Source organism: Sander lucioperca, chromosome 9 (assembly GCF_008315115.2).
Source record: "Sander lucioperca isolate FBNREF2018 chromosome 9, SLUC_FBN_1.2, whole genome shotgun sequence".
NCBI lineage: Eukaryota > Metazoa > Chordata > Actinopteri > Perciformes > Percidae > Sander > Sander lucioperca.
In genome coordinates, this window is record NC_050181.1 from 3534299 (window position 1) to 3557049 (window position 22751).

At 40.7% G+C, this 22751-nt stretch overlaps 1 protein-coding gene across 3 annotated transcripts in view; it reads left to right on the top strand.

The window, feature by feature from the left end:
* Window positions 1–14179, top strand: part of LOC116046151 (F-box-like/WD repeat-containing protein TBL1XR1) — a 30200-nt gene extending 16021 nt beyond the window's left edge. For all 3 annotated transcript variants that reach the window (XM_031294399.2, XM_031294396.2, XM_031294397.2), the window contains exons 7-16: window positions 152–293; window positions 756–819; window positions 906–1003; window positions 3556–3616; window positions 4019–4140; window positions 5189–5263; window positions 5420–5547; window positions 7375–7540; window positions 7676–7777; window positions 13362–14179. In XM_031294399.2, the coding sequence (XP_031150259.1) occupies window positions 152–293; window positions 756–819; window positions 906–1003; window positions 3556–3616; window positions 4019–4140; window positions 5189–5263; window positions 5420–5547; window positions 7375–7540; window positions 7676–7777; window positions 13362–13388 (985 nt within the window). In that variant the 3' untranslated portion in view covers window positions 13389–14179. The remainder of the gene's footprint in view (window positions 1–151; window positions 294–755; window positions 820–905; window positions 1004–3555; window positions 3617–4018; window positions 4141–5188; window positions 5264–5419; window positions 5548–7374; window positions 7541–7675; window positions 7778–13361) is intronic.
* Window positions 14180–22751: the final 8572 nt, after the last annotated feature.

Here is a 22751-nt window from a genome sequence, read left to right on the forward strand (position 1 = left end):
CAACCCTACTCAAGAGCAACGATGGTCAGTTTAATACCATTTACCACTGATTATAAGAGTCAAAGCCATGTTACGGACCTAATGTTAGATTGTCTGTCTGTCTGTGCGTGGTGTGGGTGTGTGGTTGTTTGGTGTGTATTGACTCGGGCAGGTCTGGGGACTCGACAGCACGGATCTGGAACCTGAGTGAGAACAGCACAGGCGGGTCCACCCAGCTGGTTCTGAGGCACTGCATACGGGAAGGAGGCCAGGACGTACCCAGCAACAAAGACGTTACCTCACTAGACTGGAATGTAAGTGTGTGTATAGTTGAACAGTATGATTGCGTGGGTCTGTTTCACTGAGTGCAGTTTTGAATGTTCTAATCTAGGTGTGTGTGTGTGTGTGTGTGTGTGTGTGTGTGTGTGTGTGTGTGTGTGTGTGTGTGTGCGTGTGCCCACTATTTCTGCTAAAGGCATTCCTTCCAACCAGATATATGGGGGCGAGTCACTCCCATGGGAGAAAAGGCTTTTTAAGCTGCTCAGCTGCAAACTATTTTTTCCCCTAAGTAGTACAAGGCAGTGCTCAACACCAAATCAGCACTAATATTTTGTCATCATTAACTACTTACTTCTTAATGTGAGTCTCATTAAGAGTGAAATATACCTGTAAAATCGGGCCTTATTCTGCCCGAATCAGAATATGCAAATTAAGCTGAGAAAGGTTAAAAGCAACTGACTTCAAACTAATGAGAATCATCGCTGTCTTTCTTTCAGAGCGAGGGAACGTTGCTAGCAACAGGCTCATATGATGGCTTTGCTAGAATATGGACAAAAGACGGTAAGACCATAGCTTTGCAAGGATGCATGGATGATGAAATGTTTTTGCTCTCTTTCTAAGCTGAGTTGGGTTTTTAATATTTTCAGGTAACCTGGCCAGTACTTTGGGTCAGCATAAAGGCCCTATATTTGCACTTAAGTGGAATAAGAAAGGAAACTTCATCCTCAGTGCTGGTGTAGACAAGGTAAGGCACATTGGTTTAAGCTTTGGATTTTAGAGTTGAAGTTTGATAAATTCTTTTTGGGTGGCCCTGTGAGCACTGCAGCTTGTTGCTTATTCAGAGTGCTAACACTTTAAAGCTACCTTAAATTGTGACAAATTCCCCATGGAACCACGATGAAGAGGGATGATCCCCTAAATGTGATATCAGCTTCTTTTTTTAAGATTATTTTTTGGGGCTTTTCCGCCTTTATTTTTGACAGGACAGCTAGGTGAGAAAGGGGAGAGAGAGGGGGAAGACATGCAGGAAATCGTCACAGGTTGGATTCGAACCCTGGACCTCTGAGTCGAGGCATAAACCTCTCAGTATATGTGCGCCTGCTCTACCCACTGACCCAACCCGGCCACTATGTGATATCAGTTTGATAGTAGGAGTGGGATTGTTCAGAAATGTGTGAGGGTTTCATTGGATGGGGTTGCAGCTGTGTTCTAAAAAGTAAAACTGTTTTCAAGGATGCATCAGTTTTCACATATGTCAAAGCTGCCTTGAGGAAATGTCTTCAACTCAAGTGTTAACGGGTTAGATTTTGGTGGTCAAAGGTCAAGGTCACCCTGACCTCACAAAACATGTTTTTGTCCATAACTCAAGAACTCCTATGCTAATTATGACAACATTTCACACAGATGTCCAATAGGATACAATGATGAAGTGAAAAAAAGTATATCCAACAGGTCGAAGGTTCACAGGTCAGCTTCACTGTGACATCATAATGTTTTGCAAAAAAAGAAAAATGCTTTTCTGGCCATTATTCAACGCCATAACTCAGGAACAGAAGGGGAGACATTTGGTCGGATACTGAATTGGTGACGGTAATGTCGAAACTGTGGTGATTGTATAGATCTTCTGTGCTGCTGGGTTGAAGATGTGTGGGAAGCATTGCTAAAAGTCTTTACTACATATATTATATGAATCTAGATGGATGAAATGAGTGTGGATTTGTTATGTGAAGGGGGTCACTCGTAGTGATAAACTAGGGCTGCACGAGTAATCTAATTGCAATCGCGATGTCACTCTGTGGAATTTCATAACTGCAAAAATTGCGCGATTTAAGTAAACAAAAAGGTGTGCTTGTGGCATGACACTCTGTGTGTACTCCATGTCTCCACGTTGCAACACCCTTCACTTTACCGAGAGTATTAACAACAGATGAAGCCAAAGTGTCTTGAGAAGCTTGTTGTTTACTGTTAACTCACTGTACATCGTCTTTGCTATCACTCTTTACTGTCGCTTTTCTCTTACACAGCTGCTATGCTAATCTCTGACACCGCTCACTCGCCTGCCATTCTTGCTCTCACTAATGTCTGATTTATGGTTCTGTGTTGAATCTACATTAAATCTGCCCTCTGAATTACGCTACCACATGGATGTAATAAGCGCTACCGTCGTAACACAAAAGATTCGACAGTAGCGTGTGTGTTGTGTATGGTCTCGTAGTCTGACGAGTATCAGCAGTGTTGAGGATTTCAGAGCATGCAGAATTTAAGAAGAGGTTGTACAAAGTCTATTTTGTAACTTAATCACTAGTTACTTTATCACACCCATCTTGAATGTCATTGTTTATAAGGGCATACAATTAATAAGAATTAGTATTTTTTGTGTGATTTAATTTAGTAAAATATTAGATTATTTAAAAAAAAAAATAGAATTGCACATTTTTGTTTATGTATTTCTTCTTATGCTCGTTTAACTTTGTATGTTGAAGTTACAAAATACACATTTCAAAATTTGAGTAGCTTATTTTTTGCATTTTCCTTGATAATTAAGTAAAGTCATGATACAATTTTATTGTAATTGCAGAATTGAAAATGACAGAATTGTAAATCGCAATATGACTTTTTCTCCAAACTGTGCAGCCCTATGATAAACCCACAGACAATTATCACCCGACTCTGCTGTCCGCCTCAGCTCTATGGGTCGTTTTAGCGTCTTTCTTTTTTTTGTTTAATGGCATTTTGCCTTTAAAGTGGTCAAAATTACATATTTGAAAGATTAAAGGATTCTTCATCTGTTAACATTAGTTATGCCAAGAGAAAGACACTGCTTGCATGCAGACCACAGACAAGTCTGTGCAGATATTGTGCGCTGTCCTCGGTATACTGCATCAGGGTCAGAGTGTGCTGCTCACACTTACCAACTGTTATGGACTGACAGGTGACAGAGGTGTACCTCCACCAAAAACTAGATAGACACGCTCACGTCCGGTCCCAAGATGACGACAATGTATGGACGTTCAACATTGCCATCTAGTGTACAGAAGTATAATGACAGACTGTGTCACCTTCAGCATACATTTAAATGCTTAAGTGCTGATGTCTTGGAGGCATAAAAAGGTGGCATGTGTATGATATATTCCCTGTATATCCTCCTTCACATTATACAGGTCAACTTAGTGTGACTTGCAGCATTTTTTAAATAAGAATAACACCTTTTTTATATTTTATGTGATGTTTTTATTGATTTCCTAATATAAAGATACTAGTTTAGTATATATAATGAAAATGTCCCTCTTCACACAGACCACAATTATTTGGGACGCCCATACGGGAGAGGCGAAACAACAGTTTCCTTTCCACTCGGGTGAGTTACAGGAGTTGGATTGTTCCACATGACTTTCCATGCAAGAGTCTTTCTGTTTTTAGACAGAAGTTAACTTCTGCTGAACTGTAGGGAGACCATAGTGATAATACATTTTAATATTATGAAAGTCCTTTCACACATTGTGACTGACGATTTGCACAACAGCTCTGCATTTTGACATTGTTTGGTTCGTTGGAGTGTGACAGTGACCCTTACATGAATGGAAAGAAAGCATGTTTTTGTTTTAAAACAACTATCTGCCCTTGCTATAGTGAATTATCAGATCCAATATGGCAATAAGAAATCTATTGTTAGACTATCATATTCATGTCGTCTTTTTTTTCCTTGTGCTCCATCTACACTGCTGCAGCGGCTCTAAGATCTGTCTCTGCTTCCCAACAGCACCAGCTCTGGATGTAGACTGGCAGAGCAACAACACGTTTGCCTCCTGCAGCACAGACATGTGCATCCATGTGTGTAAGCTGGGTCAGGACAGACCTGTCAAGACCTTCCAGGGACACACGGTGAGACAGAGCGCTACTTTCTCACAGGGAGGGAAATGGAAACACCCCCCCCCCACCTGCTGGCCAAATACACTCCTGTTCTTAAAGGAACACGCCAACTTATTGGGACTTTAGCTTATTCACCGTAACCCCAAGAGTTAGACAAGTCCATACATACCCTTCTCATCTCTATGCGTGCTGTAAGGCTGTCTGATGGCTCCAGAGGCAGCAGCCCATCACAGTACATGCAGGTGAATGGTTCCAGTAATCCTACTGCTCCAAAGAAGTGACAAAATAACGGCAACATGTTCCTATTTACATGTTGTGATTTGTAGAGTCACAGCGTGTACAAAAAACAACGTAACATGAGACACAGCCATCTTCTAACCGTAAACAAAACGGGAACTATATTCTCAGACAGGCTTGCTGCAAAGCAAATCATTCTGCCCAAGTACTATATTCTTCCACCTGAGAATATAGTTCCTGGTTTGTTTACGGTTAGAAGATGGCTGTGTCTCATGTTACGTTGTTTTTTGTACATGCTGTGACTCTACAAATCACAACATGTAAATAGGAACATGTTGGCGTTATTTTGTCACTTATTGGGAGCAGTACCATAAGATTGATGGAACCATTAACCTGCATGTACTGTGATGGGCTAATGCCGCTGGAACCGTCAGACAGCCTTACAGCACGCACGGAGATGAGAAGGGTATGTATGGACTTGTCTAACTCTTGGGGTTACGGTGAATAAGCTAAATTCCCAATAAGTCGGTGTGTTCCTTTAAAGCATTGCAGGATAGCTAATATAAATTCTGGCACTGACTTGCTGTAGCTTCTGATGAAAGTTATTAATGCCCCTAAGATGTATTCATTCCCAACCTACGACTTTTGGTGTAAAATCCGCCTCACAGCCGTGACAATCTAGTACGTCGCTTATTGTGATGCTTTGAAATAAATTGGCATAAAGAAATCAATATATTAAGTGCATTATTTCTATTGTTTACCATGTACGTCAGTCAAATGCTGTTTTTTTTTTGTTTTCCAACTCTCATCTTATTCACTGTAGAATGAGGTGAACGCCATCAAGTGGGATCCCACTGGCAGCTTGCTGGCCTCCTGCTCAGATGACATGACACTGAAGGTCAGTCCACATGACATGCAGATATTGTGCATTTCACTTTATGGGGACATTATGAGCACAAAATGGTCCTTAATTAGACAAGTTGCTGATTGAATTTGTTGATGAACATTGTAATAAAAGCCATGTCAACATCTGGTTTCTTCTTCTCTGGCATAGATCTGGAGTATGAAGCAGGACTCGTGTGTCCATGACCTCCAGGCCCACAGTAAAGAAATCTACACCATCAAGTGGAGCCCCACAGGCCCCGGGACCAATAACCCCAGCGCCAACCTCATGCTGGCCAGGTGAGACCACAAAGCAGCACCTGAACATCATAAGCAACAATCATATTATACAGGGTAATTTTGTATTTATAGAGGTAAGATGACACAAATACTGTGCATGGAATCCTATGTTCTTTAATCAGCAGTTTCTTTCTAATTGATTATATATATTCTTACAATTAGTAGAGGAGGACACTAAGATAATCTAGAAAAATCTGTATTGTTGAATTTTTGATAATTATAACCTTTATTTATTCAGAGAGGGCCATTGAGAGCAAGCTCACTTTTCCAATTACACCCTGATTACAGCACAAATAAAAGGAAATAAATCAATCTCAAAGAAATTACAGTACATATAAATAATCTGATCATAAAACAATACACAGTTAGATTGGTGTAATTGAATAGGAGGGCTATTAAAAACAAGAGCAGTTCCTACATAACACATTTTCAAGCATCATCTTGAACGTCCCAATGGAAACAAGTTCTAATTTGAGAGAATCCTGAAGCCAGTTCCATCTGTCAGGAGCATAAAAGTTAAAAGCACTCTTCCCTAATTTACAATTGATGCGTGGCGTGATAAGTCTAATGTGTGTCTTTGAGCGTGTCTGATATGCTGTGTTAGTGAAATTTAGCAGCGAAGACAGATGCAGGGGAATCCTGCCACATAAAGCCTTGTAAATAAACATTAAACAGTGATGCTCTCTCCGGGTATTGAGAGAGGGCCAGCCCATTTCTTTTTATACAAAATACAATGATGGATGAGAAACCCATCACCAGTAATAAAAGGCAGAGCGCTGTGATATACCGCATCAAGCGGCTTTAATGTGGCAGATGTAGCATGCATGTAAAGAATATTCCCATAATCAAAAAAAGGCATTATGATTGATTGCACCTCAGTTTTCCTACAAAAAAAATTGAAAAACAAGACTTATTTCTGTAAAGAAAACCATTCTCAGTTTTTTGGTTAGATGTTCCACATGGGTCTGAAATGAGTTTATTGTCAAGCCAAATGCCGAGGTATTTATATGAATCTTCAATTTCAACTTACCTGCCATAAAGTGTATGAATACTTGGATAGGGGTCCAAGCCAGGGGACCTAGAGAACATAATCCATTTGTCTTGTTCAAGACAAGCTTATGGCTGATAAGAGACAGCTGAAATTCATTAAAAGCATACTGCAGGCTTGCAGGAGATGAAGCCGGAGTAGGGCCAAATAACTTGTACAAGTTCACTGTCACCTGCTCTGATCGGATTTCGGTAGCACTCCCATTTCTTGCTAGATAGACCCTCATCAATAAAACATTTGACACTGAACTCGGCTGCTTCTCATATAATATTTATGTTTGACTTTCCATACTAAGTTTGACTTGGACTCTGGTGCCTCAGTTGCACTCAGGTGTTTTTAGCTATTGACTGGCTGTGAGTCACCACGCTGCCAGCTTTAATGTTTTTCAGATGCACCTGTGAAACCACCACCACTGCGGTTTAACTGACCCTGAGGAAATAACACTGGGTCAAGCATATTGGGTTGAGTGGGATTTTCCACCTGAACAATCCTTACGTGCCTGAGCAGAATTGACAAATGCCGTCCACAATATATTACTGAAAGCCAGAAGTATCTCTGTGTCTCAAATTAAATGGCCTTCCAACATATTTCAGATTGGGAGACAGTTGATACATGAAGTGGAAAAACACAATATCAATGCATAGACCAGTGATTAATTAGATTGTTTCCTTTTAATGAGAGCTGTCCAGTTGACTACCTGTATCTCATAGGTGTCATACATGGCAGTTCATTTTATTGCAGCACAACTCTTGGACACTCTTTTTGTTCACTCTCTCCAGCGCATCATTTGACTCCACGGTGCGTCTGTGGGACGTGGAGCGTGGGGTGTGTATCCACACACTGACCCGCCACCAGGAGCCCGTCTACAGCGTGGCCTTCAGCCCCGATGGCAGGCACCTCGCCAGCGGCTCCTTTGACAAGTGTGTCCACATCTGGAACACTCAGGTCTGGTATAATACTTTCAAATTCTAATCACATGCACACTAATAAACATTATACTATAGCCATTATAATTGTGCATAGGTGGCATAAATGCATAGAATGAAGATGTTGCTAATATGTTTGTGTGTGTTTCTTCAGACGGGTGCTTTAGTCCACAGCTACCGGGGGACAGGAGGGATCTTCGAAGTGTGCTGGAACGCCACAGGGGACAAAGTAGGAGCTAGCGCGTCAGATGGATCGGTGAGTTGTTCTGTCTGAGCGCTCCGTCACGCACATCATAATCACTACTTAAATTGGCAGCTACTCGCACACGCTTCCTGCCTCTATGTACAACTTCCACACCAGACTACTCAACCTTAACGCTACCCCGCCGCCACATCGTTCACAGAAAACGAGCCGAATAAAGTTGTCACTCGTGTTTATAGTTTAACTACTTGTTGTTAGGATTGTTAAGTACGTTGTTGTTGTTGAGTAAAATAAGAAGTAAGTGCCGTTAAATATTGTTTCCTGTACCGCTGTCAAGGCTTCTCTTTGCTAGTTCCAATAGAACATAGCATCCGGTCTGGCGTTTTCACAATAAAAGCATCCAGCCGTTTAGTTAGTTGGAGGCTTTAATGCATATCATAGATAACAGGAAGTGCTGTCTACGTTAGCAGTAGCTTAACGGATGGGAGAAAATCTCTTCTTTTTCTCTTCTTGCATTATTTGAATTTAAATTATATATAGCCATATTCTGACTATTGTTTATATTACGTTTGGTAATGTATATTACTGTTTAAGGAGGAATGAGTATACATGTTTGATTTATTCATTTGTATTTTGCATATCGCTCAGCTCTTCATTCATCCTCTGGAATATTTGGCCTTAAGTGGTGTTCTGGCCGACACACCTGAGTGAACCTGGTGATAAACCCAGAACTAGCACCTAGACTGAGCATCTACCTATTATCTCCACAACAGCAATAACAATGTGCTTTGTTTTGATTGTGTGGCTCTCTGCCTCGTAGTGTTACTACTCCACTGCTTGTTTGTCAGTCAGTTATTGTTGTAATGTTACTTGATGATGGATAGCTAGATATACTGAGGTAGACCCATGAGAGGCAGAAGAGAGGACAAGTAGAAAGACAGAAGATGGTTAACCTACAGCTGAGCCCAGCTCACCTTTTCTCTCTGAGGGAGAAGACTAGCCTCCGATGCCTCCTGGGTGAGCCATATCCATCACAGTGGATTACATATCCGCTAATAATCAACTGGAAAGTAGCTACACCTTTTAAAGGATCCCTTGGTAAATCAGCCTCTGCCAGGTAGAAAGTGAAATTGTAGAAAGAAAAAAAAAGTTAACGGCAAAATCCATTGTTATGTCTACAAAATGATTTTAGATATAGTATAAGTTAAAGTTCAAGCCACCACTACCACTGGTGATACACTACACACTGGCATGCAACGTATTACTTTGTATTAAGGAGTCTGGAGATCCTTTTTTCTTGTTGAAGGGGAAATCTATTGTTGGGACACGTTTGTTTCTACTGAATTTTATTAATGTTGATAGTGTTTGGATGCTTTCAACGGTTTGTTTGAATTCTGTATTAGCAAAACACAAAAAAAGAATTATAAAATGATTGATCGATTCACGTATGTATCATGATTTTTTTTTTTTGCGACAATTTTTATAATCTATTGTTTTCCCCAGAATTTCTATACATTTGTTTTTTTACCAATGATTTACCTAAATATTTTCTGTTTATACGGTACTGCCGACAGCAACTACATCATATCCGTTTCCATCAAAACAGAGCGAAATCCAGAATTGCAGAAAATACATTATGTACTTCTTTACAAATTAAATAAATGTCATGTCAATGTCATGAAGTGTATTATTAGGGCCCGAGTGCCGACAGCGGCGAAGGCCCTATTGAAACTGAAGGAATTATTATTCTTTCTTTCTTTCTTTCTTTCTTCAGGCATATTAATCGCCTTTTTGAGGGGCTTTACATACTCTTAAAGCCATATTGAGTCCCTGCAGTTCGTTTAATGTAGACTAACGAAATTTGGTACAAATATGTAACATGTCAAGACGTACAAAAAACGTCATTGGAGCCATACCCTAAACCCAACAGGAAGTCCGCCATTTTGAGTTGAAAGTTCGAAATTAGTGCAATTTTGGCCATTTCCACATGTCGTACTTTAACGAACTCCTCCTAGAGATTTCATCTGATCAACTTCAAATTTGGTCTGTGCCATCTTAAGACGTTAAAGATGAAAAGTTGTTAAAGAAAAACTTTTGGTCCAACGGTGTGGCCATGGCGGCCATTTTGAGCATTTATTGATGAACGAAGAAGTTGTTGTAACTATAGTGTACATTGTCCAATTTGGCCTGAGTCCAGGCCTGAGGACATTTTTCATTTAAATTGACTTTTGGTCATGCCCCCCCCCCCCCCCCCGGCAACAGAAAATCAGCCTTATATGACAAACCTCATCCAATTTACATGAAAGTTATAATGTGTGGTCTGCATGTGATACTGAGCCCCCCCCTATACTTTAACCACGCCCCCTTTCATAACTGGTGACCCATTTATAAAAAAAAATAAGGTAATTGTTTGTCACATTAGATAAAATAATTCAAAGCCTTCTGTATTGCTTTATGTGTGACTTGGGGAAAATCCAAATGTAAATTCCATAACTCTGCAGTAGTTTCCTTCTAGCTAAAGAATATCGTCTCAGCCCTACCAAAATACCCAAGAACGCTCTATAAAACCTTTGAGATGGAACAGGTTTGAAGCATCGACCCGAAGAGTGTATGAAGAAACCGCAGCAGCCAGTCAAGAAAGGCTGAGATCAGGAAGGTGACTGTAACGCTTCACCAGTCAGAGTAGCTAGAAGGAAACTACTGCAGAGTTATTGAATATACCGTACTAGCATCTGGATTTTCCCCAAGTTACACATAAAGCAATCCAGTATGCTCTGCAAGCGTAAAAACAGGACAGTCTTCTATTGATATTTTTACGCGAGGTGTGTGTAGCCCTTTTACACAGAAACAGATCATATTATATATATTATCTGGGTCATTATATACATATAGGGTCATTATTTCTTTTAAATCAAACTACCAATATACAGGAAATTACTTAATGACTGTGAATGAGCGTATTGACAGTTTAATTTTTAGAGTTTATGTTTTTATTTCTTGTTTCCCTCACCTGCATCCTCTGATAACAGCTAACAGCGATGTTTTCACAGCGCTGTGCCAGCTCCACAAAACTGTAGAAACAACAACAATCCCAAAGCAAAAGCTCTCCGTCTCGCCTGTGACTCACACAATCCAAACCGTGTGTGTGCAGCTGGCGTAGCCAGTTAAAACATACATTCCACGGCACATATGCTCCCCTAATGTATACGTTACGCTTTCAGTGTAGCCAAGTCGCGTAACCTTGCCTGTATTTTCAACTGTTACTTACTGTTGCTAAATTGTTGTATGATGTCTAAATCAATGTTGTTTTTATTTATTCTGCATTACACACCCCCCTCACTGCAATTCATACGGTACTTTTTTGGGTACCGACTGAATTACGTCCGGTACCTGTAAGCGCAAGCCTATCTGTCCTCTCTACATGTTGACAGACGCAATACACACACGCACAGGTGCGAACGGAACAAAATGACATTGCCTCAGTAGTTTGTTTAATGTTAAGTCACAGTGAGTCATGGCAAAGTCGGTGAAGCGGTTGCAAGTGTGGTTCAAAACTCCACGCAGACACAAAGCAGGGTAAATGCTAGATCAGATCTGCTAGACGTGTCAACATATTTAGGTTTAGGCATGAGGAGTGGGGATTGGTTAGGGTAATAATAACAGGTAAGCCAATCAGAGGCAGAATAAGGCAAAAATATAAGGCCGGGCACGATGCACGTCCTGTGAGGTTGACGCTTCTAGCGGATCCGATCTAGCATCTACCCAAAAGGAGAGTGGGGGTGTGGCCTTGACCAACTGCCACTTTGCTCGTTTGAAAGCCATGATGTCTCTCTCATGGGTGGGCCAAATTCTCTGGGCGGGCAAAGCAGAGAAAGGGGAGGTAACCTTTCAGATCGGCCCATCTGAGCTTTCATTTTCTCAAAGGCAGAGCAGGAAATCCAGGGCTCGGTTTACACCTATCCCCATTTCTAGCCACTGAGGGACCATAGGCAGGCTGGGGGAACTCATATTAATGTTAAAAAAAATCTCAAAGTGAAATTTTCATGCCATGGGACCTTTAAGGCTTTTGTCCCCGTTTGTCACTCTGCCTGAGGAGAAACTGCTGTACTTGCGCTGTTGTTTATTTGGTTGCCATGACTTTGTGAGTGATGATGTCCTGTCACTGTTCTAGTTAGGGATGGGCATGATTAATCGACGATCGATAATTGATCATTAGGAATTTCGTCGATCACGTTAATTTGTTATCGATAACTAATGCAGGTTGCGTAACGTAGTGTGAGTCTTGAAGCAATGAAATGAATTTCACTGTGTGGCAGCAATTAATCATTTTACCACATGGGGGCGCCATAGGCTACTCAGTTACCTGCAAGTTTCTGTTTTGATTTCAAAAGTAATCATGAAGAGGTGTGTGTGTGTGGCATGGGACCATTTTGATTTTTTAAAAAATGACTTAGTTCACTGCAAACACTGCGATGCCGTGTATAAATACAGCACGGCTACGACTCAAATGATGTACCACTTAAACAAAGTACATCCGACCCTGGTTAATGTCGGTGGCGGTGCATCCTGCTCTCAGTCTCAACCTAGCATCGTGTCGGCCTTAGCACGGAGGAGCCGCGATGCACAACGATCCCACCCACCCCTGGATTGCCCTCCCACAGACTGGTGGAAAGTGAACGGAATAAGGGCTGGCCAAGTTAGCGCGGAGGTACCTGTGCATCCTGGCAACGTCAGTCCCCTCAGAGCGGGTGTTTTCGGCGGCTGGACTGGCGGTCACCAGGTTGCGGTCGCGTCTGACCCCAGATCATGTCAACATACTTATCTTTCTCAACAAAAATCAGTAGACTGGTGCAGAAGTTGTATGTGAGTTACTAGTTATGTTTTATGACGCTTTGTTAAGTAGCCTAATTCATTGTTTAGGCTAATCTCTCTCACCCTCTTTCTCGACTCCATGCCTTGAATAGTTTTGAGTTACATTTTGACGAAACCTGTCAGATCTAAGTATTATTATGTTTTTGGTTAAGTTATTGTTTAACATGATTCTTTTTTTAATGTATTTATTATTTGGGAACAAACGAGGGTCTCTGTTTAAGAACGCCGGCTCGTAGCTGCACTTTCCGCTGCTTTAGAGCACTGAAGTGCATATATCTTTAAGTTTAGTTTAACGTCCAATTTAACTGCCACAAGTTGCTCTTCTTGTAATAAAGATCTCACCGAAGAAAAACGCGCTGTATTTTTGTATTTTCATTGCATTTTTAATTAATAAAAAGTTAAATAAATAATGAATTTTAATATAAAAATATTAATGATTAATCAATAGTCGATCGTTAATTCGCCCGACGATCAACGAAGGAAATTTAATTGAATGCCCATCCCTAGTTCTAGTTGCTCATCCTCTAAGGGGAGAGAGAGCGGATGACTGTTCACTTGAGTTTAGTGGAGCAGACCGCTTTGCTGAGTCAAGTAATTACGACTTCATGACATTTCATAAAATACTGAAGCAGTGGCAACAACAATTTAGTAATTGCAGACCACCACTAACAAATGTATATTGTACCCTTTAAGTTATTGATGAGTAATGAAACAACTTTCCTGCCTGTGCCAGTAAAAGGCCTGACGTTCCTTCCTGTTTTTTCAGGTTTGCGTATTAGACCTGAGGAAATGACACTCATCTTGGGGAGCCATGGACCGACTACGAATGTGTACATAGCCAAAATGACTGACTGTCCCTGCCTGTCCACCACACTGCTGTAGTCCCATCAGATGCCATGGCCCGCAATTACAGCCAAATGGAGCGCTTTCTCCCTTCGTCATATGTATGTACCCACAAGGACCACACCTTCGCCACATACAGTTCTGATGCACATGCGTCAGACATACATCAGGTCTGTATGGACACCTGTGCTGCTCTCACAGACCTGCAAGAGGAAACATTTCTCTGTTGTCACACAGTACAAACTTGTTGGACCCATCACATGCAAACCAAAACATCAGGATTCTTCTCGCTTTCCTCTTTTTATCATTTGTACCAGAATTCTGAAGATTTTTTGTCCTCTGTTGGTGTGTGCATATTGCATATGTCAGCATTTGGTGTCCTGTGGACATTGTTGTTTTAAATTTGGATTTTACTGATATCTGCAGGTTTTATATTACATGTGGGGTGGGAGAGAAGAGGGGCGGGGGGTTGAGTTTTTTGTCTTTTACAATGGGTGTTGAAAGCTGTTCATTGGGAGATCCATTCATCCACTTATTGGCAGTCTTTAAGGTTAAAAATGCAGAAGTAAGCTTAGAAAATGAAAATTGTTTTTTAATTGTGTCACATCTATTTTTTATTATCCCATAGGTTTTAACAAAGCATAAAGCAGTGAATCAGAGGCTGAACTGTCCTTTGTTTTTGCAACTTTTATCCTCAGAAATGGTTTTCAGGTGTTCACAATACATCAGGTTAATACAGAGCTAAAGAATTCCAAACCTCTAGGCTGAAAGATAATCTTTGTAGCTGTTAAACACCATGTCGATCTCGTTCTAACAGCGTCCTGGGCAGAAAGCCATCAACACCGTTGTGCAGTCAGCTTCCAAGTTTCCGTCACTGAGCTCGTCCCCGATCTGTGTCTCAAGCTTACGAATAGCAGCGGCTGTGCTCTTGTGTCAGTAGTGAGGTAACATGGCACAGAAATAGCTTGCTTTCTGGCGTCGTGCAGCTTCTTGGATCTGAGAGAGAGAGAGAGAGAGATACGGGAAAACAGGCCCACAACCGCTCGCATCCATCTGATGTGAACTATTGATAGTCCTTATTATGCTTGTTTTCTCAATTAATTGCTTTTTGCTTACCGATGCTGAATGATAATCAGACTAGGTCATTCTAAACGTGTTCCTGTTTCCCCTGCTTGGTCATTAGACATCAGGTCATCCCCTGGAGTGTCCCTTGCTGGAGTTCATATCACACTTTGTCACTTTGAGCAGTCGTTTGCAGCGTTCAGTCGGCTTAAAAACGTCCGAACTTTCACTCTGTTATGTGTGCAGCTTTCATGTCCAGCAAGTACACACTACAGTCCCTGCTTTGGTTTGTCGTTGTCCAGCATTAACATAAACACACACACTCTAGAGACAGGCTGCGTTCCGGCCTATGCACGCTCTTCTTTGTAGTGTTCAGAGTTGGCATTTAGAGGCAAGTCTGTGCTTGTTGCTTATATATATATATATATATATATATATATATATATATATATATATATATATATATATATATATATATATATGTGCTATCACAGGGGACTCTTCTTTATGCCACTCGTACGCTAAGGGTTTAAAGTTACTTTTTGAAGATACTTTAAATCCAGTATGTGATGTTCTTCATCAGAGGTTGTGACCATGAGGAATGTTTTTTTTTTTTTTTTTTTTATAAAATACCATTAAACAGTCATAGAGAATAAAAAAAGCAGCCCTTTCGTTTTCTGAACTTTAGGAAATAAATGGAGAAACAGAGAGGTATTCATTCAAGTCATCGTAGACACACATCTTTTTAAAATGCTCTTAAAGATGAATCAGAATTGTTGCAGAAAGTGTGCAGTTGGTAAATAAGGGTATATAGTATCCCGTTTGCCTCATCGGGGTATATCAAAGCTAAACCAAGCCAACTTCATGGCATTCCAGAGCTCAGCTAGCATCCATAACCACACACACACACACACACACACACACACACACACACACACACACACAGATTTTGCTCAGAATGTTACTTGTTTTAAAACATTTTGTACTAAGGCTAAAGACTATTTTGAAGTTTGCTTTAATACAGTCAGCAGTGATTGGACTGTACCACAAAGACACTATTTCAAATGATGTCTGTGACAGTGGAATGGTATTTTATAATGTTTTGTTTTTAGATGATAAGCTTTTTACGCTGAATTCAAGTGTTTGCTATCTTGTGTTCCTACCGAAAGTACTAACGTTAATTCTATCTTTGCTATGTTGGGGAGCCCTTGAAGGTTTTGTACTTCTCAAACATTTTGTAATTCTGATTTATTTGTAGCTACTTACACAAAATGAACAAAAAAATATAAAAATCTGGATTTAATTGTCAATGTATTGTAACACAGAACATGTAAATACCAATTTGCAGATTTCTTTTTGTTGTGTTGTCTTTGCCCTCACCTGTTGTACTCTCTTTCTCTCTCACTCACATGGTTGCAGCCCGCAGCCTTCTGATCTGACTATTGTAATATCACTCAGATTTCAAGGTCTAGAATAAAATCTATTTTGATAATATCAACGTGTTTGCTATTAATTTCCACGCTGCTGCACTAACACCGTTTTGTTTATTGAAGGAGTTCTTGAATAAATGTCTTTATGTAAGGGAAGTATACACCAATATACACTGTGTGTGATATGTCAACAGAAGGACAAGACAATTTGTAGTCTTTAGCCACAAGGCTATCATGGCTCTAGGGATTGCCTGTCCATCATTTTGCTCCAGATTAATATCACAACAAATTTTGGATGGATTGCCATGAAATTTTGTACGGACAATAATTGCACAAGGATTAAGCCCATCAGCTTTGGTTATCTCCTGACTGTTAATCTAGCACCACCATGAGTTTTACATTTGGTTTCGAGTTAAATGTTTTGCTAATTATATGATTGATAGCAATGAAATTTGGTACCGAAATTCCCCTTCAGGATGAATTGTTACAACATTGGTGATCCCTTAATTTTTCATCTCACGCCAACACCAGGTCAATTGGCAAATGTTAGCATGCTTACAGGCTAAACTAAGATGGTGAATATTATACCTATTAGCATTGTCAGGGTGTGCTTGTTAGCATCCTGATCTTAGCATTTAGCTTATGTTATGCAAAGTTCAATAGAATAAAGGTGCTTTCCAGGTCGCAGCATTTTTGAATGTCATTTAGGGGGCTTTAACACCTGAAAGTCTGGACCAATGTCTGGACCAAGGTTCATGTTTCTGCATTTGATCCGGTTCACACTGCAGTTATGCAAGCGCACTAAAGGCCGTTTTACAGTAGCCGCATCCAAGCTTGCGTGCGCCAATGTGACGTCAAAATGACGTAGAACTCGCTGGCGCGCCAGGATTTTGAGTGTGCAAGTAGAGGGCACGCACCACTCTATTTTTTTCAGCGGCGCGCGGCAAAGCGGAAACAAGAAGCCTGAACGAGTTTGCCAACAACCGGATGCCAGGACTCTCAGAGTGACTGCAAGTCTCTCTTGTAAACTTACTGGGTTAAGATGAGTTCTTTTATGGTGAATGAAAGGCTTGATCCGACGAAGTAGGCCATCGAATCAAATCGAAGCATTGACGGCAATGCTGCTGCCAGTTCTGCTGTTGTTTATCTTTTTGTTCTTCTAGTCCGTAGAAATAGCAAAGTCGGTAGCCTTTCCTCATTAGCGCCACCTCTGTTCAGGAGAAGACTGCAACTAGTGTCGCGACCACCACGCGCAAGTATAAACAGTTACGGCGATTCCATGATGTCATTTACTCGCGCCAGGTTGGGAACAGCCAGTGTACTGAACGCTTAAGGTCCCTATCTTGCACCCGGCGCGGCACAGCGCAAATCCCTACGCAAGTGTCTTTGCTAGTTTAAGACCGACGCAGTTTTCCCGTCCAGCGCCCACGTCGTTTAAATAGCAAATGCACCTGCACCCATCTTTGCGTCCCATAATTACATATTGACTCATTTGGAGGACGAGTACTACAGGTTTTTTAATTCTTTTCTGGGACGTGTTCAAAGCTAGGCTGGAAACCAGACAAATGTGTGAGCTCATGTTTAATTTGCTCTGGCAGATACTTCCAGTCTCTCTCCCGTTCAAACAGATTTCCAGCTGGCCAGATCCTGGTCCAGTCTCAACCGTTTATCTCATATGGGGCGGGTTTCTGATGATGACTGACAACTTGCGGAGCCTTTGCACTTTACGCAAAATGATGATGCTTCACCATCGCAGCTAATCTCTGCACGCTGAGGTCTGTTTGAATCAAAGGGGTAGGCTTCGCTTCAGAGCGCGAACCTCGTATGGCGCCATTTTGATGCTACAAAGCAAACACCCGATGTTAGCATTCCATTGACTGCCATTCATTTTGACGTCACTTTGACAGCGAATAACTTTACATCTGAAGCGTTTAAAGACTTTATTTGTCCATTGTTTATTTCTAAAGAAGCACGACAATGTATAAAAGGCTCCATTACCTTGTACCTCACGTTATGGCTCCGTAGTAGCAATTTTTGTAAAAATAGGCCAACGATTGTGTCATAACCACGCGACTTACTGTCACATAGTAGAGGAATTACAGTACAGTACAGGAGAAGCTCGCAGGCAGTTTCGACTTACATTAGCTGTTTAAGTGTAATTACTAATGTTAACTAGCATTTTAGTTAGCTATAATTAGCATGTGCCTATGTTATCTCCTTACATATACCTATGCTCTCCGTCTCTGCAAGCTTGGGAATGATTGAGATTTCTTTTGGCACAGCTACCAGAAGACTTACAACTTTCAGACAGGTTGCTCACGTCACATTTACGTCGTCTCTCTCAGTTGGAGGCTGCGCAGTAACGCTCAGCGCTCACTGGAAAAGTGCTTCTAAGGGCCCTCACTGTTCTCTCTGTCCAGAGCAACGGGATCTGTTGGTCCATTCTTATACACAGTCTATGGTTTGAATTGGTCCATCGCTCAGCGCTACATAATGCTTTGTTGCTCCGATTGGTTGTAGGTCTATCCAACTGGGTCCAGAGGCATTTTGGTCTACGACCATTGAAAACGCCCCTTGTAAATCGAAAATCAACCAAAGTTCCAGACTAAATAACTCACATTTGCGATTTGGTCAGGCGATGACAGGCTAGTCAAAGCAGTCTTGCATACACAATTTGTGGAAGCTGTATCACGACATGAGTAAGAACACGGGACAAAAAAATGAATGCCTCTGCGCCAGCGACAGCTGTGGTCTGTGAAAGTCTGCCTACTAATGTAAAATTAAAATACAAATGGGATTTTTCCCTAGTCTATCTTAATAAAATACTCACAAATATGTGCATTGCTACAGTTATCAGTTGCTGTAGTCATTTCTACTGTTCATACTGGCTATGAATTGAAATATTCCTTTGACGACTTCAATAAAGCTAATGTGAGGCTTCAGCAGTTTAAGTTAACCAAATCAAGTAGGTATCTTAGTCTTTTTAAACCCCCTTTGTTTTACTTACTCTGTTGCAGCTCAAGGAAACAGTCTAGGGAAAAACAAAGAAAGAATTTCATACTGAAAAGACCGGAAAATACCCAGTTGATTTGACTCTTATCTTCTGCTGAACTTCAGAATGTGTTTTTAAACAGATTTTGTCTCCCATCTTTTACTGTACATCTGAGTTGCACAAGAAATGGATCATTTCAAGGCCAGTATGGAGGAGGAAGTGGGGGGGGATGATAACAGCAACTACTAACTCTTAATAACTCCACGTACATCATGTTAATATTGTATTGATGTAGACAATAAATCCAAAACTATTTGTGAAAAAAACAGTAATTATCAACTGAAAGCAAGTTCTGCAAGCATGAGTGTATTTCTGTAAGAAAGTGTGCACACAAGCTTAACATACCTCTTTTTTTACACTTTCCTTGAAAAATCCCATGATGCGTTAGTCATGTGCTCAGCAGGACCTGACTGTCATGTACTGTAGTCTCCTACATCTGTGACCTCCTGACAAGCATTTCTTCTAATCAGGTCACTCAGTATATTTTTAGATATTAATCTACTGTACCAGTCGGTTGCCAAACTCTCAGGTGAAATTCTGGGCAGCTGCATTGAATAAGGTTTGACTGTCTAGAGGCTGCTTGTTTGTCTCAGTCTGCACTGAATGGACATTTTCACACACTATTGAGCTACTTGAGTTTTTTTATATACACACTGACAAAATCTACAACCACATTAAGGCATGCAAATGCCCTAACTAGGTTGACTAATTAGTCACGTAATGGTCAAAATAAGTGTAGGGGTAAATGAGGGGCCATCCACGTTGTATAAAGCCATAAACATCACATAGTGAACCAGATGCGAAGGACGTTTCTTTAAAGGAGACCTATATGCTTTTCTGCATATTCTATATATATATATCTAGATTTATTCAATGTCAGATGTTTATCATAAATGTGGCTAAAGCTTCAAATAATGCTGTAAACGAATGTAAAAGTAATCCCTGTAAGCAAAAACATTTAGATTTCAGACCATTCAGAACGCTCCACTTCCAACAGTTTTTTTCTTCTTCTCAAGCTTACGTCAACTCATGCCGGATTTCTTTATATGCTCATCTGATCCAGGTACAATACTGCAGTGTTAACATCTGCTACATGTAGCCAAATGGTAATGTCAAAGTAAAGCTGTAATCTTAGTTGCAGATGTTCATTTCGGATTACATTCCTGCTGGAACATGTTTGATTGTGTAGTTTTTGTTGTAGAAGCTTTTATTGGTGGGAAGCGCTGCTATATTTTGTTACAGTTCTTCCCCCGGCTGCAATGACGGGCGGCACAGAGCTTAAGGAACAGAGCGTCTCAGACATAGGGTGAACCACAGACTGTAAAAATAATTGACGTAGCAACACTGACATCACCCATTGGTTTGTGGACTACCATTTTGAAGCCTCGAGGTTGGCAATTTGACCGTCAACATCTTTTTATTTATTTTTTATCGGTACGTGGCAATTTTTGGACGAAAGGGGGAGTTGGGTTGGATGATGCAGCCAAGCCAGTCTCTTCTATGGTTTTAATGGCACTGCGCTAATCTAAACCATAAAGAGGGAAAGTTGTTGATTTTCAAGTGGCTAAAGTCATCTGGTGGAGTTTTACCGGCGATAAACACAGACCTCTGGGTACTGGCGCCATTCATCTGCATGTACAGCAGTACACAGAAAATCTGCAAACTTTCCATTAATTTACCAATTAACGCTAGCGCTAGCTTGGTTGGCAAGGTGCTACCGAACGCTGAACAAGACATTTTAAAGTGACCAAAATGAACGTTCCAATTAACTTTGATGAAGTGAAAAAACAAACAGTGAGACAGTTAAGCTTTATGGGTCTCCTTTAAACCAACAGCTACATGGCTGACAGTGGTGGGAAAAGCATCATTTTGGGGAAGGTGACAAAAATGTCTCAAAGTAACAATTAGGAATTAACATAATTAATTAAAGCTGGAGTGCAGAACATTTGTCTCCCCCTCTGGCATTGAGAGTTATTACACAAATACTGTCAACGTGCTTATGAAAAGCAGTGGGATTTATAATAATACCGCATCACTGCGGTCTCTCCCCCCCTTCCTGCCTGTCAAGGTATTGGGTAATAGCCCTCCAGGTACTGCTCATGTACAGACGTTGTGGAGTTAATAAACTACTTGAGTACAAACAAGCTGTATCAGCATCCTTCCCGTGCAACAGTGGGGGAATGTCACCACAGATAGGACACACCTCAACTCCGGTATACTGAGCAGTGTTGCCAAATTAGCGATGATTTGGCGTAATCACAGTCCACGGCACTTCTGCGAACAGCACGGGTTCTCTCTCTCCCTCTCTTCTTGTGCTTTGAGAAGGAAGCGGTCAACTGACACAACCACTGTGCTTTATGCAAATCGGCGTATGGCGTCATCTGGTGACTTTTAGTGACTTTTGGAGCTAGTGCTAGCTACTTCAACTTCTCAACAACTTTTGTTGGCAACAGCGATAACACTTATACTGAGAAATACAGCGAGCTTCCCCTGGCAGTAATAAGCTTAATCAGAATTGTGTGAACTCGTGACAAGGGCTTGAATATCACAGACATTCATTTATATATGAAAATTCCACACTTTAATTACCAACAATAAACAGCAAAACTTTATTTTACAAGCCCCATAATAGCCTAAAATGTCCTGGAAAAAAGCTAATATGTAAATGTGAATTCTCACCTTGGTTCCTTAAAACTACTGCTAAAAGCCATTTGGTACCAAGAAGTCTACAGTCATGCTAGCGCCTCTTTAAGGGTTTACCATAGCACAGTGGTGCTTTGAGCTAAATACTAATGTCAGCTTCTAGCATACTCATAATGACAATGCTAACATGCTGCTGTTTAGCAGGTATAATATTTATCATGTTCACCATCTTAGTTAAGCATGTTGGCATGCTAACATTTGCTAATTAGCACTAAACAAAACTAAAAGCACAGCTGAGGCTGATGGTATATAAGTATTGGACAAATTAACCATTAAAATGTTGAGCTCATGATGGCACTAGATGACGTGCTAAGAGTAACATGATTGTCTAAACAAAGTGTAATGGTAATATGTCCAAAAGTTGTTGAGACATTCACTTAAAGTGCTCATATTATGCTTTTTGACTTTTTCTATTGTGTTATATATATTTTTTTGTGCATCTAATAGGTTTACAAAGTGAAAAAGCCCAAAGTCCACCCCAAAGGGACGTACCATCTCCAACAGAAAACACTGTTCACAAACTGCTCCAAACAGCTCTATTGTAGTCCAGCCTTTACTTCAGAGACAAACGTGAGTCACTTTGTAACACACGTTATAATGCTCGCGTAGCTGCTAGCATGACACTCCCTCATACTCTGCTTCTGACTGGCTAGTAGTCCTTACCTAGGTACTGCGCATGTGTGTCTCCCAACAAAGATTAAACAGAAGTGAGATGCCTCACTCTGTAGCTAAAACAGAGAGCTCAACACACAGGGTGAAAAGAGGAGCTGCAGGAATGTGCAGTACAACAAAAATATGGTGTTTTTTGTTTTTATTAAACCATGTAAACCTATTCTGATATAACCTCTAAATACAATTATGAACCTGAAAATGAGCATAATATGAGCACTTTAAAACAACAAATGGCGCCAGTGGAAAAGTCAAAAACCATCAATAGTCATCTGGGAACCATGAATGTCCAAATGTTGGGCCAATTCCTCTAGTATCTGTTGAGGTATTTTACTGGATAACTGAAAACGTTTGCCCCAGGGTTCGAATTATGATTTCATCTTTGAGTCAGCACAAT